Source organism: Vitis vinifera, chromosome 13, assembly GCF_030704535.1.
Source record: "Vitis vinifera cultivar Pinot Noir 40024 chromosome 13, ASM3070453v1".
Taxonomy (NCBI): domain Eukaryota; kingdom Viridiplantae; phylum Streptophyta; class Magnoliopsida; order Vitales; family Vitaceae; genus Vitis; species Vitis vinifera.
The window spans coordinates 16329815-16344486 of NC_081817.1; the positions used below are offsets into that span (position 1 = coordinate 16329815).

At 31.3% G+C, this 14672-nt stretch overlaps 1 protein-coding gene across 1 annotated transcript; it reads right to left on the reverse strand.

The window, feature by feature from the left end:
* Window positions 1-228: 228 nt before the first annotated feature.
* LOC132254896 (protein ZINC INDUCED FACILITATOR 1-like) lies at window positions 229-5586 on the reverse strand. Its single transcript, XM_059741915.1, has 7 exons — window positions 5563-5586; window positions 5182-5269; window positions 3051-3136; window positions 2825-2932; window positions 2680-2724; window positions 2493-2581; window positions 229-355 (listed from the first exon to the last, which is right to left on the reverse strand). Exons 1-7 carry the CDS (start codon window positions 5584-5586, stop codon window positions 289-291), a joined length of 507 nt encoding a protein of 168 aa, XP_059597898.1. The 3' UTR covers window positions 229-288.
* Between the last annotated feature and the right edge of the window lie 9086 nt (window positions 5587-14672).

Below are 14672 nucleotides of genomic sequence, written 5' to 3' on the forward strand. Positions count from 1 at the left end.
TGTTCTTATTTATTATATTTTCAAACTTTTGTTATGAGGTAAATTTTTAATTGCACATTAATCCAACATCATTGGAAATAAATGAATCATTTTTAATATTTATTTTGTAGTTTTTTTGTCTTCATATTAAAGATGTGAAATTGGAAGGATAACTTCCCTTAAAATTTCTAACTTTATTATATGACTATAATTTTGAAAATTTTATCTTATTCCTTAGACCTGAAGGTGGTATGACACTCGTCTAAAACAAGGTCGTTCTATATACTCTTGCTTCTAAGAATCAGGGTCCTATAAAAGCAACAAAATCATACCTGGGAAGAAGGCAGCTCTCTGACGCCCTTGTGCCCAAGAAAAGCTACAAATACCAGCATTATTAAAAATAACCAAATGGTACAATCTTGTAGAAGGAAAAATAACTTTTAAATAAAGCAATTGTTATTTAATAAAATAAATGGAATATAATTTGGATAAGATGAAATCAAGTGAGACAACATTTAGGGAAAGTGGCTAAATATGACTCCCTATCTACACTAAATCATTGGGATCAAAGCTTTCATAGGCCACTAACCCAATGCAAACCTGCACTATGAGTAGAACAACAGGATTCTTGATACAAGTTAAGGAAGGAGGGAAAGCAATAAAAAAGATGTCGATATCTAAACCTTTTGTGTTAGGAAATGATGGGCAAACATGACAAGGAATCAACTAGTGTAGAAGAGTAAGACTATGCTTGGTTTTCAGAAAATTTGAGGGAAAATGTAAGGGAAAGAAAATAAAGAGTAAAAGTATAGGGAAAGAAAAAATGAAGAAAAATAAAAAAATTGAATTAAAGTTGATAAATTATTTTTGTTTGTTACTTTAAACTTATTTTATTTATTTTAACTCATCAATATAAAGATTAAATAATTTAAAAATGTATAAGTTTCTAACTAAATTTAATTATATTTAATTTTCTTTGGAATTTTTCCTAAGACAACCAAACATGAGAAAATCATTTTCCTTAGCATTTTTTCTTTCCTTAGTACTTTCCAAGAATCAAACATAACCTAAGTCCATAATTTCCTAGATGGTTCAATGGCATCAAAAGTCAATATCCTAGGAGTGGATTGAAAGCAAATCAAATAAATGCTATATAATTCGTATAGGTGAATAAAAATTAGGATTTTTTTTTCCTTGGAAGACGTTTTATTTCTTATGGACACAACTTGTTTTAAAGTATGTATCTTGTATTTAAAAGACACAACCTCTTCCAAAGGATGTGTTTGGTGTCTTAAGACACAACCCTTCAAAGGATGTATCTAGTATTTTAAAGACACTTCTCTTCTAAAGGTTACCATCAAATTTATAAATAGGGACCTCCTATGGCCATTTCATTCATAATTTTCTCCACTCTTTCTCCTTTATTGTCATTCAAGTCCTCTTTAACTTCAAATCTAGTTATTTATCTTTTCTACCAAATATTTGGCACACAAAAGAGTACAAATCACCAAGTGATTTGTTATTTCTTATTATTTGAAGTGCTCCTATCATAAGAAAATTATCATTGTATCCTAGGAAACAATTGTCAATAAACCATAAGCACTTGAGTGAAACAAATTTGTTTTAAGGACATAAAGTCAAACTCTAGCCTTAATCAACCTTATTCGTAAGTTCCAATTTTCTACTTCATTTTATTTGTATATTTATTATACATACTTATTATTCATATATTTTTCAGTGATGTGGATAACAATCTTAAGGCCCCTTTTTAACCAAACTTCATAAGGCCTTGTCCAAGTCAAGCTCATTGGAGGGTATTGACAAGAAGAAAGGAATAAAATTATGGGATTTAATGATAGATCCTAAAATTATGGATATAAATAAGATTATATTTTATCAGTAATTATATTGAATCTTCTCATATTAGTAGTTCTATCTCTGCTTTTTTGGAACTCTCTTTCATCAGCACCTAGGACTGAGTTTTTGTCATCCTCCTTCTAGATGTAAATACATAATTAAACCATGTAAAATATTATTGTTTATTTATTTATTTTTGTGGATTACTTTTATTATCTACGATATTGACAATCAACTTCCCCGACGATTCAAAATTCATATGCTTCTCGGTCTTTGACAAGGGACAAGGTCTAACTTTTAAGCATAACAAGGATCAAAGCAAGATCTCAAAATTTTGTTTTCATTTTAATATGGAGTAAGAACAAAGTATAGCGATCCTTAAGTTTAGCTCCCAAACTATACTCCATATTTTTGCCTTCCCACAAAGATGGAGATGGGAATGATATTTCTGAGTCGTTGGGAATCTATGATGTGCTGGTATTCTAATATTCCAAAATAAATAGTGAAATAAGACTAAAAAAACTTCAGTGCAAGACCCTTTGGAACTCATTATTTTGATTTGAACAGTTCATAACCCTGAGTAAGAGCTTTTATGGATTCCAGGCATCATAGTGAAAATATAACAGCAAAATTAATGAAATGAAGAGAACACTCACATTACACCTCCTCCAGCAGGACCTGCTGCTTTGAAAAGAGACATTGTAGTCATAGTGATGCCATTTGCAGCACCTCTCTGGTGTTGCTCCTGTTGGGGCAATATGAGTGACAAGTTATCATTTTGAAAATCAAGTGAAAATTGGAATGATAGAAATGAACCTGGAGAAGCCCAGAAAAGAGTATTACCACAGCTCTATTTTGCAGAATAATCAAGCCAGTTCCAATGGACACCTAATCACATTGAAATTTTTTTACTAGTAGGAGAGACATTACTAATGATCATTTGATTTGCCTACCTACAAGAGAATATTCAAGTTGTAGATCAACTTACAGATAATACATTCTTCATCGCCGATGCACAATTCAATGCCAAAGAGAGGCTGAACCCAGAAAGCATGGCTATAAGAGGGTAAATTGCCAACAGAGGTATAGACAAAACCTACATATTGGGAATAGCATTGTATGCAGAAAAAATATAAATGAATATGCAAGAAGATATTAATTAGTTGAAAATAGAGAAAGAGTTTATTGAATGTTCCAAGGTGTGGGAAACATACACCGGCAATGCGACAGATGATGATGGGCCCAAGAAGCTTCTCCAAATATGGATAGAGAGAAAGTTGGAATACCAAAACCCCAAAACCTAAAAATTGAATAGATGCCAGCAACTCAATGTCTTGAATACATATCAGACAATACACTGAATAACACACAAAAAAAAAAAAAATATAGGTCTCTCTAGGTGCACCAATTCAACTATAAGATATTGCCAACATCTTAAAAGAAATGGTTAAACTATATTTGGTTTCTAGAAAGTACTAAGGAAAGAAAAAAAAAATTAAGAAAAATAATTTTCTCACCTTCGGTTTTACTATGAAAAATACAAAAGAAAAACAAATAAACTTAAAATTAGTAAGAAACTAATATATTTATGAATTACTTTTTCATATAGAAGACTTAAATAGGTCAAATGAGTTTCATGTAGGATATGAAAATAATTTATTTACATTAAATCTAATTTTGATTTTCTTTTATTTTTTCTATTCTTCCATTTTTTTCCCTCTATTTTCTTTCTTTCTGCATTTTCCCTCAAACTTTCGATGAACCAAACATAGCTTTAGAGTATTGTCTCGCACATTGCTATAAGCATCATCAAATGCATACTTCTACAAGACTTACTTGAGACAAATTTTCTTCCAAATTCAACACTGGGTTCCACGAGTACATAATGCTTGAATTGTCTCAATTTCTATTTTGGTTTAGTTTTATATCATTGTTATGTCTCAATTTCTTTTATTTTTCTATCCTTCCATTTTTTTCTCTCTATTTTCTTTCTTTCTGTATTTTCCCTCAAACTTTCAAGGAACTAAACATAGCTTTAGAGTATCGTCTCGCACATTGCTATAAGCATCATCAAATGCATACTTCTACAAGACTTACTTGAGACAAATTTTCTTCCAAATTCAACATTGGGTTCCACGAGTACATAATGCTTGAATTGTCTCAATTTCTATTTTGGTTTAGTTTTATATCATTGTTATGTTTCTTCGTATAGAGATTCCTGTAAAGAAAACTTCTTTTTGAGTTCTTATAGGAAACAGAATTCCTCATCCATAACAAACTAAGTTTGGTGACTCAATTATAAAACAAGTAGGAACTGCCTTCAAGTGTTTTAAAAAGTCAGTGGAGATGAGAGAGAGAGAGAGGGAGAGGGAGAGAGGAAAACACCCTTCGGAGCAAGAAACATGTTTTGCCTCTCTTGCATATGTTTACTTTCTTATTTCGTTTTTGAGACAAATAATCTCCTAATTATGGATGCTTTGCTATCTCAGTCATGACTTTATCTCTCCAGCTGATCAGCCAATACAAAGGGTGTAAAAGATTAGGGAATCATTTCTGTTTTGCTTTCCCATTACAAAGGTTGATTCCTTTTCTGGTAGCTAAAATGTAGTGGCTTTCAATTTAATTGTCAAGCTTCTGAACATGCAAAGCATAATAGAGTTCCTTATTCAAATAAAGGCTTAGCTTCTTTATTACCATTCTTATACCTTCTTATTAATTCCACAATTCATTTTGTGGTACCATGGTCTATTACCTTGAGAAGAAAGGCAGGATGATGCTGCAAGCAGCAAGAATCAAAGTTGTAGGCGCTTTCTAGGAGGCATAATTATAAAACCAAGATTATAAACTGATCCAGTTCCTATCATTCTAATCATTGATGATTTGAGTATTATTTTGAGCATAGATATTATTGCGATTCTTCTTTCAATATGACATCTCAAACTTTGGAATTCATCACTTGATCTCATCCTAATATTGTGCATACGTATCCTTTTCCATATAGCAAGAGCACTATCATACTTTATGATTTTAGCATCAAACTAAAAACAAACAACTCACATCCCTCTCACTCTTCTTCCTCTTTTAGTTTTTTTTTTCTTCTTTAATTAAGCAATCTAGAATCAGAACCATTTAGATATTCTCTCACGAGGAAAAAAGAAGCCCTTCAAAATCTATCTGATTGAAGTTATTTGAGCATGAACATCAGCATTTCCATAGGCAAAGAAGGAACAAGCAAGAAATTCAGTCCATGAATGTGCTTCCCAAGCCTCATGGTAGGAATGCTGAATGAAATTCTTTCCGGCCAATTTTGATACCTTAAGCATGGATAACCAGATAATAGTATACCTGAGATTGCAAGAACTACACCTACATCATCCGTTGAATAGCTCAAACCCCCATATTTTCTAGGACTGACAGCCCATAATGAGAATATCTGCAGAAGAAAATTTTAGTTTCATATTAGATATAAGGAAATTAGATTAAGATTCAATGTCAATAAGCAGTAGTAAAGTGGGGGCCACAATTTGAGATGGCCAAGTCTGTATTCATTGTTGGAATAATGGTGCCAATGACAGAAAAACATGTAGCCAAAGGAGGGGTTCGGTGGCAGAAATAACATCATGGCAGCATTGGCAGCGATGATATGGTGGTAGACAATGTGATGACAAAAGCGGTGATGATGGTGGTAGCAAAAAATCCAAAATCTGGTAGAGGATTTAGTCATACAAAAGAAATCGAGTTCTCCGCCATTGATTGAACAGCATGAGATTCTAAGGAATCAAGCTACCACACTACAATTGTCAAAGTAGATATAAACATAAACTATGTACACTGTTCAATTCAAATACCTTTCCAGAGTTGGTTAAAATTTTCACTCATTTTTTTTATCATTAAACATATAAAATTGAAAAGAATCAATTAAAAAAAATTCATTCCTCTGAGATATCAAACATGGAGATTATAATGAAGCTCTGCATTTATGTTCCCTGTTTATAAAAAGGACCAGAAAGTAACACTGGACAAAGTGTGTAATAAGAATGCATTTATTTATAAATGGAAGAAGGCTGTCTTTGAGGAGATGAAGGCTTTAGAGAAGAACAACACATGGGAAAAGGTGAATTTGCTTGAAGGAAAGACGTCGATGGGGTGTAAATGGGTATTCATGGTAAAGTTTAATTCTAATGGATCTTTGGAACGACATAAAGTTAGGTCAGTGGCTAATGGTTTTACACAAACTTACATGATAGATTATCAAGAGACCTTTGCTCCAGTTGCCAAGTTGAATACAATCCAAGTACTACTTTCTATAGTTGTAAACTTGGAATGGTCCCTACACTAGTTAAATATTAAGAATACGTTTTTTAATGGCAATTTAAAAGAAGTCTTCATGGATGCTCTAGTGGGTTTTTCAGGAAAGCTTTGGAACCAAAGTATGCAACTTGAGGAAGTCTTTATATGGTCTAAAGCAGTCTTCGAGAACATGGTTCGAAAGATTTACAAGGTCGGTCAAAAATCAAGGCTAGAGTCGAGGATAAATGGATCATACAATGTTCATGAAGTATATTGGAGGAGGTAAGATAACCAATTTGATCGTGTACGTAGATGACATCATCCTTATTAGAAGTGATGAAGCCGAGATAACAAGATAGAAGAAACGCCTTGCAACTTAATTTGAGATTAAAGGCTTGGGGTCCCTACGATATTTTTTGGGAATAGATGTCGCAAGATCAAAAAAGGGAATCATAGTCACAAAGAAAGTATGTTAATTTATGTTAGAGAAACCAAGCAACTGAGGGTACAAACCAAGCAACACCCCAACAAATCCAAACCTCAAGTTTAGAGAAACAATCGAGAGAATGGCAGTTGAAATTGAAGGTACCAATGACTTGTAGGGAAGTAGAATTTCCCGCACCTCTTTACTTTGATAGCTCATAGGAAGGCGACAATAGAAGAAATGTGGGACCGGAATTTTGGAGGAGGAGGGTGGAATTTGAGGTTCATTAAGGATTTTAACGATTGAGAATTGGATATGGTAGACAACTTGCTTCATGAGTTGAAGGGCCACAATATTATACCTGACCTAATTGTCCTTAATTTCCCTATTTTGTTATGAGCTTATTAATTTATCTATTTTCTCTAAGACTTTCTTGAGTCCATGATTGTGACAAAGTGTCAGCTCAACATCTTTGAATTGTTGTCATTTCTCCCTCATTATGTTTTAGAAAATTTAAAAAAAAAAAAAAAGTGAAAAACAAAATTAGTATTTATATTTTTCCCAATATATGGTTGTAGGGAATAAGTTTTTCTTTGTCATTAATTGTTGATAAATAAGAATTTTATCCCCTTCCTAACCAGAAATAAATCTATAATATTAATCATATTTCCTTTTCAAATCCATTCACTTGACAAAACCTTACTTTGGGAGAGAAATTTGGAAAGATATAAAGATTATATGATCAAAGAATATAAAGCTATGTCGACAACTATTTTCGAAAATAATTTTTTGTTTTCTAAAAATAAATAAAAATACATGTTTGACAAACAAAAAACTATTTTTTATTTTTTATTCTTAAGAATAGAAAATAGTGTTTTTAGATGACATATTTAAGGTCTGTTTGGTAATTGTTTTGGAAAACGATTCTAAAAATAATAATTTTTAAAAACAATTATATAACTTTTGTAGAACAAAAGTCTGTTCGGAAACCTAAAATATTTGAAATATATTTTAAAAATAATTTTTATATTTAGTGTTTTATTTTTAATTATTTTATGTGAGCACAATTATTTTTTAAAACAACCTTTAGAAAACAAGTGAAAACAATAGAAAAAAAATTTTAAAAGATGTTATTTGAAAACACCTTATTTTCTATTATTAAGAATAGAAAACAAAAAACAATTTTTGGTTATCAAACATATTTTTTATTTTTTTGTTCTAGAGAGCATATAAGTGTTTTAAAAAATAGTTCCCAAACAGACCTGTAATTATTTTCAGTTGTTTTCACATATTCTTTAAGGAATGTTGTAAAAAAAAATTAAACAAACATGTAAACTAATTTAAAATAAAGTACTAAATATACATATTTTTTTAAAACATATTTAAAAATATTAAAAAGAAGTTAAAAATATTTCAAGTTTTCAAACAAATTTTTATTTTATAAAACATCAAAGAATAGATTTCAAAAACTTGTTTTTAACAATTGTTTCTTAAAATTATTTTAAAAAACAATTATTGAATAGAGCCTAAAATGCATTGGCTTGAGACTCAAAAATATGTGAAGCAATAATCAATTTAGCATCAAGACACATGTGCCACTCTTATGATAAGAATGGGCCAACTTTTTTTGTGGGTATTAATTCTTTATGGACACATCTCTTCCAAATTTTTAGTCTATTCCCAAACATTTTTTAAGTATTTTTGTTGAATGTTGATAGGAATAAATCAATTGGGTTTGGGAAATTTTGCCCTTTTTGTCTTTGACTTTTTGCATTTGGGTTGAGGGAAATAAGTTACCAACTAAGATTGTGTTTGACATTGATTATGAGAAGTGTTTTTAATATTTTTAATACTTGAAAAATAAAAAATCTCAAGTGTTAAAAAGATTAGAAACGCTTTCTAGAATCACTATCAAATGCATTCCAATTTTTCAATAAATTTGCGAACATAAATTCTGAAAAAAGCATTCAAATAAGAGTTGATTTATATTAAAATAAATATTATTATTTTAATTTGGAAGAAAAATAATTTTTTAATTTGAAGAAATCTAGGGCGCAATTGTGCGTGTTCCATGTGGGTTTGACTACTTTTTTGTCCATGTTCTACTTGGTAGACCCATGCTTTTGAATTAAAAGTTCAATTAATCAACGATCACAAGCATGTCATACTTAAAAACAATTTACTTGATTTTTAAAATCTTAAAATAAGTAAATATGTAAGAAGGTATGTAAAAAGTCAGTCTTTGGATGATTTTTGAGGGCTAATGTTTGCCTAGTATTGGAAGGTTACAAGGACATTAAGAAGATTTTCACCATGGAACTTTGTAGAAATCAAAATTTTTAGTAAAATAAATTATTATTAAAGTTGTTCTTAAAAAAAATGTGGCTTCCCAATTTAATAAAATTTGGGATCAACAAGTAAGAGGTCTTACACACACTTGACAAATAACATATATTAAAAATGTGACACGTGATGAAGTTTAGAAGACTACAAATTTAGTCTTCCAAATAAAATTGAAAATTTCAATTGTAGTCAAAGGAGAATTAAATAATAATAATAAATATTCTTTTGTTGATAAATTCTTAAAAGAAACAGATATTTTAATTGAAGTCAAAAGAAAATAAAAAAATAAGTAAATATTCTCTCGTTGACAAATTTTTTTAATGAAGAAGAAGGCAATTTATTAAAATCAAGCAATTAAATTTTGAGGAATTCCAAAATTTAATTCCCTAATTTCACCTATAAATAGGGGTAATTTCCTTCAATGGAGGAACTTCTTCAATTCAACAAAATGATTTTACATGAGAAAAAAAGGTTTCACAAAGAAGAAAAAGGCTTTAAATATCTCCCTACAAGTCTAACAAATTACGAAAGTGCTAGACACGCGATCCTTGACTTTCAATGAGTTCATTTGAGAATAAGTCGGGTGTGACCCTCAATCGATCTCTAAACTCAAAGAAATATTTTCATCATCGTCTTCTAAATTGTGATCAAGATGAAAAAAATCATAGGGATATATTCTTTTGTAAAAGAATATTACCACAAAGATTGTACCCCATAATTTAATAATTTTAATAAAATTTTTGTTTTACATATTTTGCCATAATTTTGCTTATTTTGTATGAATTCATGAAATTCATGCATAAAAACTCATTTTTATTATGTTGCATTATTATATTTTTGAAGAGTTTTAAAATGTGAATCTCAATAGTGGAATACACCTAGAGAAGGGGAGGGGAGGGGAGGGGGGATGAATAGGTGTTTTGACTAATTAAAAAAAAAATCTCAACTCAAATTAGCAAACCTTAAAACTTTTTGAATATTTTTCTTCTCTTCACACAATATAAAAAACACAAATTATAAATAACATGTATATATGAATGTAACAAAACTCCCCAACAATATTAAAATGCAATTCACATGCACATGATCCAACACTCCTAAACTCAAATCAACTTAAACTAAATCCTGATAAAAACAAGATCGATATATCTCAAAATGTCAATGATCAACATTTAGAAACAACTTCAAAGATGATTCATAGCCATTTCTCTTCACCATTCAATTAAATAGTACACAATCAAAATTATAATAAATTGTTGAAACTGAAAAATGATGCTAAGAAGAGAGAGAGACAATGAGACATCATATTTTAACATGGAAAACCTCCAAAGAGATAAAAAACCATCGGCCTACAATCGATCAAAATCATCCACTATGAAGAATAAAAATTGAATACAAGGTTTTACCTAACTCAAGCCAACCAATCCTTCCCAAACCACTTGACTAGTATGTTTCACTTTCAGCTTCTCACCTTCTTCTTTCGAAGCACACTTGGAGTCCACACCAAGCTCGATCTTGGTATTTTCTTGAACCCACACAAGAAGAAAATGGGTTTTTGCATAAAACTAAGAAAATGAAAGATGAATGATTTAGAAATCAACCCGTGTTCATTTCCAAAAATTCCATTAAAACAAAATTTCTTGGAAAACTTGGATAGGATTTTCTTGGAGCAAACAACATCAAAGAGAAAATAAAATGAGGAGCACAAGAACGGTTGTTGTAGTATCTCCTTCCATAAATGGGAGAAAATTGATTTTAAATGACAAAGAAACCCTTAATCCAAGGGCTAAAAATTGATCTTAAAAACATGTTAGTTGGATCGATCTGTCCCTAAACCTGGTTTGATCCAGAAATAGGGAAACAAAAGTCTTTTAGAAAAAATATTTCTCCCAACTTTTTTAACTCTTTTAAAGATGAAAAATATGGTTGATTTACATTCAATCACCACACACTCGGCTACATACCTCCGCCTCTTAGCAAAGTCTTAATCTTCAAAGGTCGAGTAGTATGAAGAGGAATTGGAAAATCGAGTTAGAGGACATTTAAGAATTTTGTCCGAAATTGCCAACCTAGCTAAACACTCACAATCTTCCCTTTTGGAAATTCTAGGACAAAACCCTTTACAACATGAATGAGTACAAGTAAGTAAGCCCCACCTACTTTCATACAAGACCACTCACTTACCCACTCAAACTCACAACATAAGTACTACTTAACCTGCAATTAAAATCTCACAAACAAAGCAATTAGTAGAACCTGTGTGAAACAATTGAATATCCATAATATATCAACAAGTATATCCAAAAAATCCAATGTATATTCAAATCCAAATGAGACACAATCACATATCAACATGTATCTCAAAATATCCAATATAAAAAATAATCATCATGTGGATATCCAATCGCCAAAATAACAATTATAGTGTCTCTTCCACTTTTTGTCCCAAAAAGAGACAAAGGGCCACAATTTCCCCCTTTATATCCAAGAAAAAAAGACAAAGAGATGACAATTCAATAGCTGGATATCTAACATACAAATAAAAAAATATCCACATTTCAACAAAATGTCAAATACCCAAAAATCAAGTTTCCATATCAACATCCAAAAAAAATTTATTAGATATATACAAGAATATCCTCCTAAGTCCCATCATAAAATATAAGAATCTCTCCATAAATCCCATCACATGGCTTCAATTAAAAACTTTCAAAAAAGGCTTTATCACCATGAAAGCATATTCCAAGCATGAAAATGTATGGAGACCACTCAAAACGAACAACCAAAGCCTAGGATTAGCATTCCTAGAAACCAAGAACACTCCAAGGAAAAATGAAATCTCAAACTATTAAAACTACTGTGAGAGGACTCCACAAACAACAAGAAAAATCCATATGAGACTAATAGAGGAGAGAAGAATGGGTAAACCAAACAATAATGGTTGTCGGAAAGCTTGATTACAAACCAAGCTTGAGTAACTTGCCAGAATAGATGTAAACACTTGGATGCATAGAAATATGGACTAGAATGGATGAGAAGTGCAGAAAGAGGTATCTGGCATAAATGGCCGAAAGAGAAAGTTGGCAACAATGGTAGAAATGCACATAGGAATTTTCAACAACAAAGAATTGGAAGGTGTGTGCTGGAACTGAAAACAAGAAAATAAGCACAGTGTATTGGTTGTTTAGGTCACGATTTTCGATAGCACATATTGAAACCAACGTGACTATAGTAAAGCCTCGCTGAAAAAGAGAATCCGGTGGGATTGGCTGGAAGAGAAAGGCTAGTAATGGTCGAAAATGAAGCCCGACAACATTGGATAGAGATGATGCATAGAGAAGAAAAGTTCTCTTCTTTGGAAGAAAAAGCTTAAGGTTTTTTGAGAGAAATGGATGTGAAAGAAGTGCATTTTTGGGGATTTTGACTTTTTCAAATTTTTTTACCTTTAAATTATGAAAATACCCTTCATCCATTAAACCATGAATATAACCAGCTGAGGGAAAAAATGGAATTTTTCACACAAGTGCATAAGTGGTATCAATCTTGGTGGATCGATCTAGCTTTTGATCGTGAGCTCTCGATGATACACAGTCACACAGGTTTGAATAGGCCAAATTTGAAAAAAAAATGTGTGAGAGATAAGGAATAAGTGGTATCAATCTTGATGGATCGATCTAGGTTTTGTTCAAGGGCTCTCGGTCACAAAACTGTGCACATTGGATCAATCCACAAATTCAGCAAATCGATCGACATCCTACTGAAAAATGACTTAGGCAAAAACTTACAAAAAATCATAAGAAACACACCAAAAAGCTTTCCAAAAACTGAAAATTGATCCGCTAAAGCTGAGAAATATTAGGATGACACACTTATGTTCCCATCAATGAGATAGTATTGAATCATATTGATTAAAAATGCTATCAAGAGCTTAACTTTAGACAAAATTAATGAACATAGAGATTGAGAAACCTTCCAAAATTTTCATATGAATAGGTAAAAGAACAAATGATTATAAATATTCTAACAAAGAAGCTTAAGTTCAAAGAAGACTCGCTCATGACACCATAAAACAGTGAGAATGTTAATTACTTTCCACTTATAAACCTATATCCACCCATAAAGCAAAAAATCATTTTCAAGACACTATTCTTTACTAGAGAAATTCAAGATAATGTTCCAAGAAGTCAATTTGCACATCTCTTGGTCGGATTTCTGTTTAACACGACCCATTTACATCCCTTTAACAAAGTTCATACCTCATTTGCTTTTCACATTTAATTTTGAAATGATTACAAAGATATAGACTTTACCCTTAGGATCAATTTTTGACCTGAGGAACACTAAGGAAACCTTTACAACATAACAACATAAGGAATACCTTACCCTTGCAATGGAAGCTTTTTAACTCTTGAAACATTGCCAAGGAGCCATAACCATTCCGAGAAACTTCATATATATATATATATATATATATATATTTTTCTTTTCTATTTTTCTCATACTTAATTTCAAAGAGAGGGCAAACAATAAAGGAACGATCTTCTCAACCACTCAAGGAATTTTTGGGTGATTTTAATCACTCTTTAATGCTCATTAAATAGGTATAAGTCTACATTTAGACTTTAAATCACAAGGTTCAACCATGAACTTTTACTCACTTAAAAGAAATGAAGCTAACCTTTTTGTGGTTTATCTAATCAAATCAACATAGCAAGGATTCAATATCATGTTTATCAATCAAGCCATGGAGATAAAGACATCTTGAAACTTTTAAGATCATTATGAGTCAATCTAAATTTTAAACAAAACGAATAAGCATGTCACTCTCATGAACTCAGCAATTGTTGAAAATTTATGAAAATTTGAGAAAATATTGAACCAAAACAACAAGAACATCAACTTGGTGACATTTAGGAGCTTAGAAAGACAACTAGGACTCAAGGATACGCAAGAGAATGTCTTAGACAAGTTCTAGAGAAAGTCAACTGAGTATGCATAAACCTGTGGATTTTCTAAGGGATTCAAACCTAGACACATCTAAAGGTTTAGTGAAAATATCAGCAATTTGACCATCTATTGGGAAAAACTCTAATGAAACAACCTTTTCTTCTACCGAGTCTTGAATGAAATGATATCTAATGTCCACATGTTTTGACCTAGAATGAAGAACTTGGTTATTTGACCTATCAATAACATTGACACCATTAAATTTTCTCCCCCTACTAATCTTAACTTTTACAATGGGATGCTCTTTTTCATTTTAAAACAACCTATGTTGCAACAAGTGTTCAACATATGCAATTGTAGGATTTGCACACCCAAGAGAGGAGGATGAAAGAGATTTTTGACTAACAATATAGTAATTATCACAAGTTCTCAAGCCAATCATCACACATACGTCGTTCAAGTCAAACACCTTGCACAAATTTTGTGAAAATTGGACATTGAACTCACACATTTGGCTTATGCTAATTAAGTTAGCCTTTAAACCTTCAATGTATAAGACCTCTTTAAGATTAGGAATGTTGGGGACACAAATGGTACCTTTGTCTTTCACTCTAGCCGCATTACCGTCTCCAAATGTCACATTTCCTCCATCAAATTCAATGAAACTAGTGAAGAATGATTTATTACCCATCATATGGTGTGAATAACCACTATCAAGATACCATGGGTGTGTCTCACTAGCTTTAAGTGTGGTATGGACAATAAGACATTTTAGCTCATTTTTTTTCACCTAATTTTGTTTGACATTTAAGATTTTTGTCTTTTAATTCAA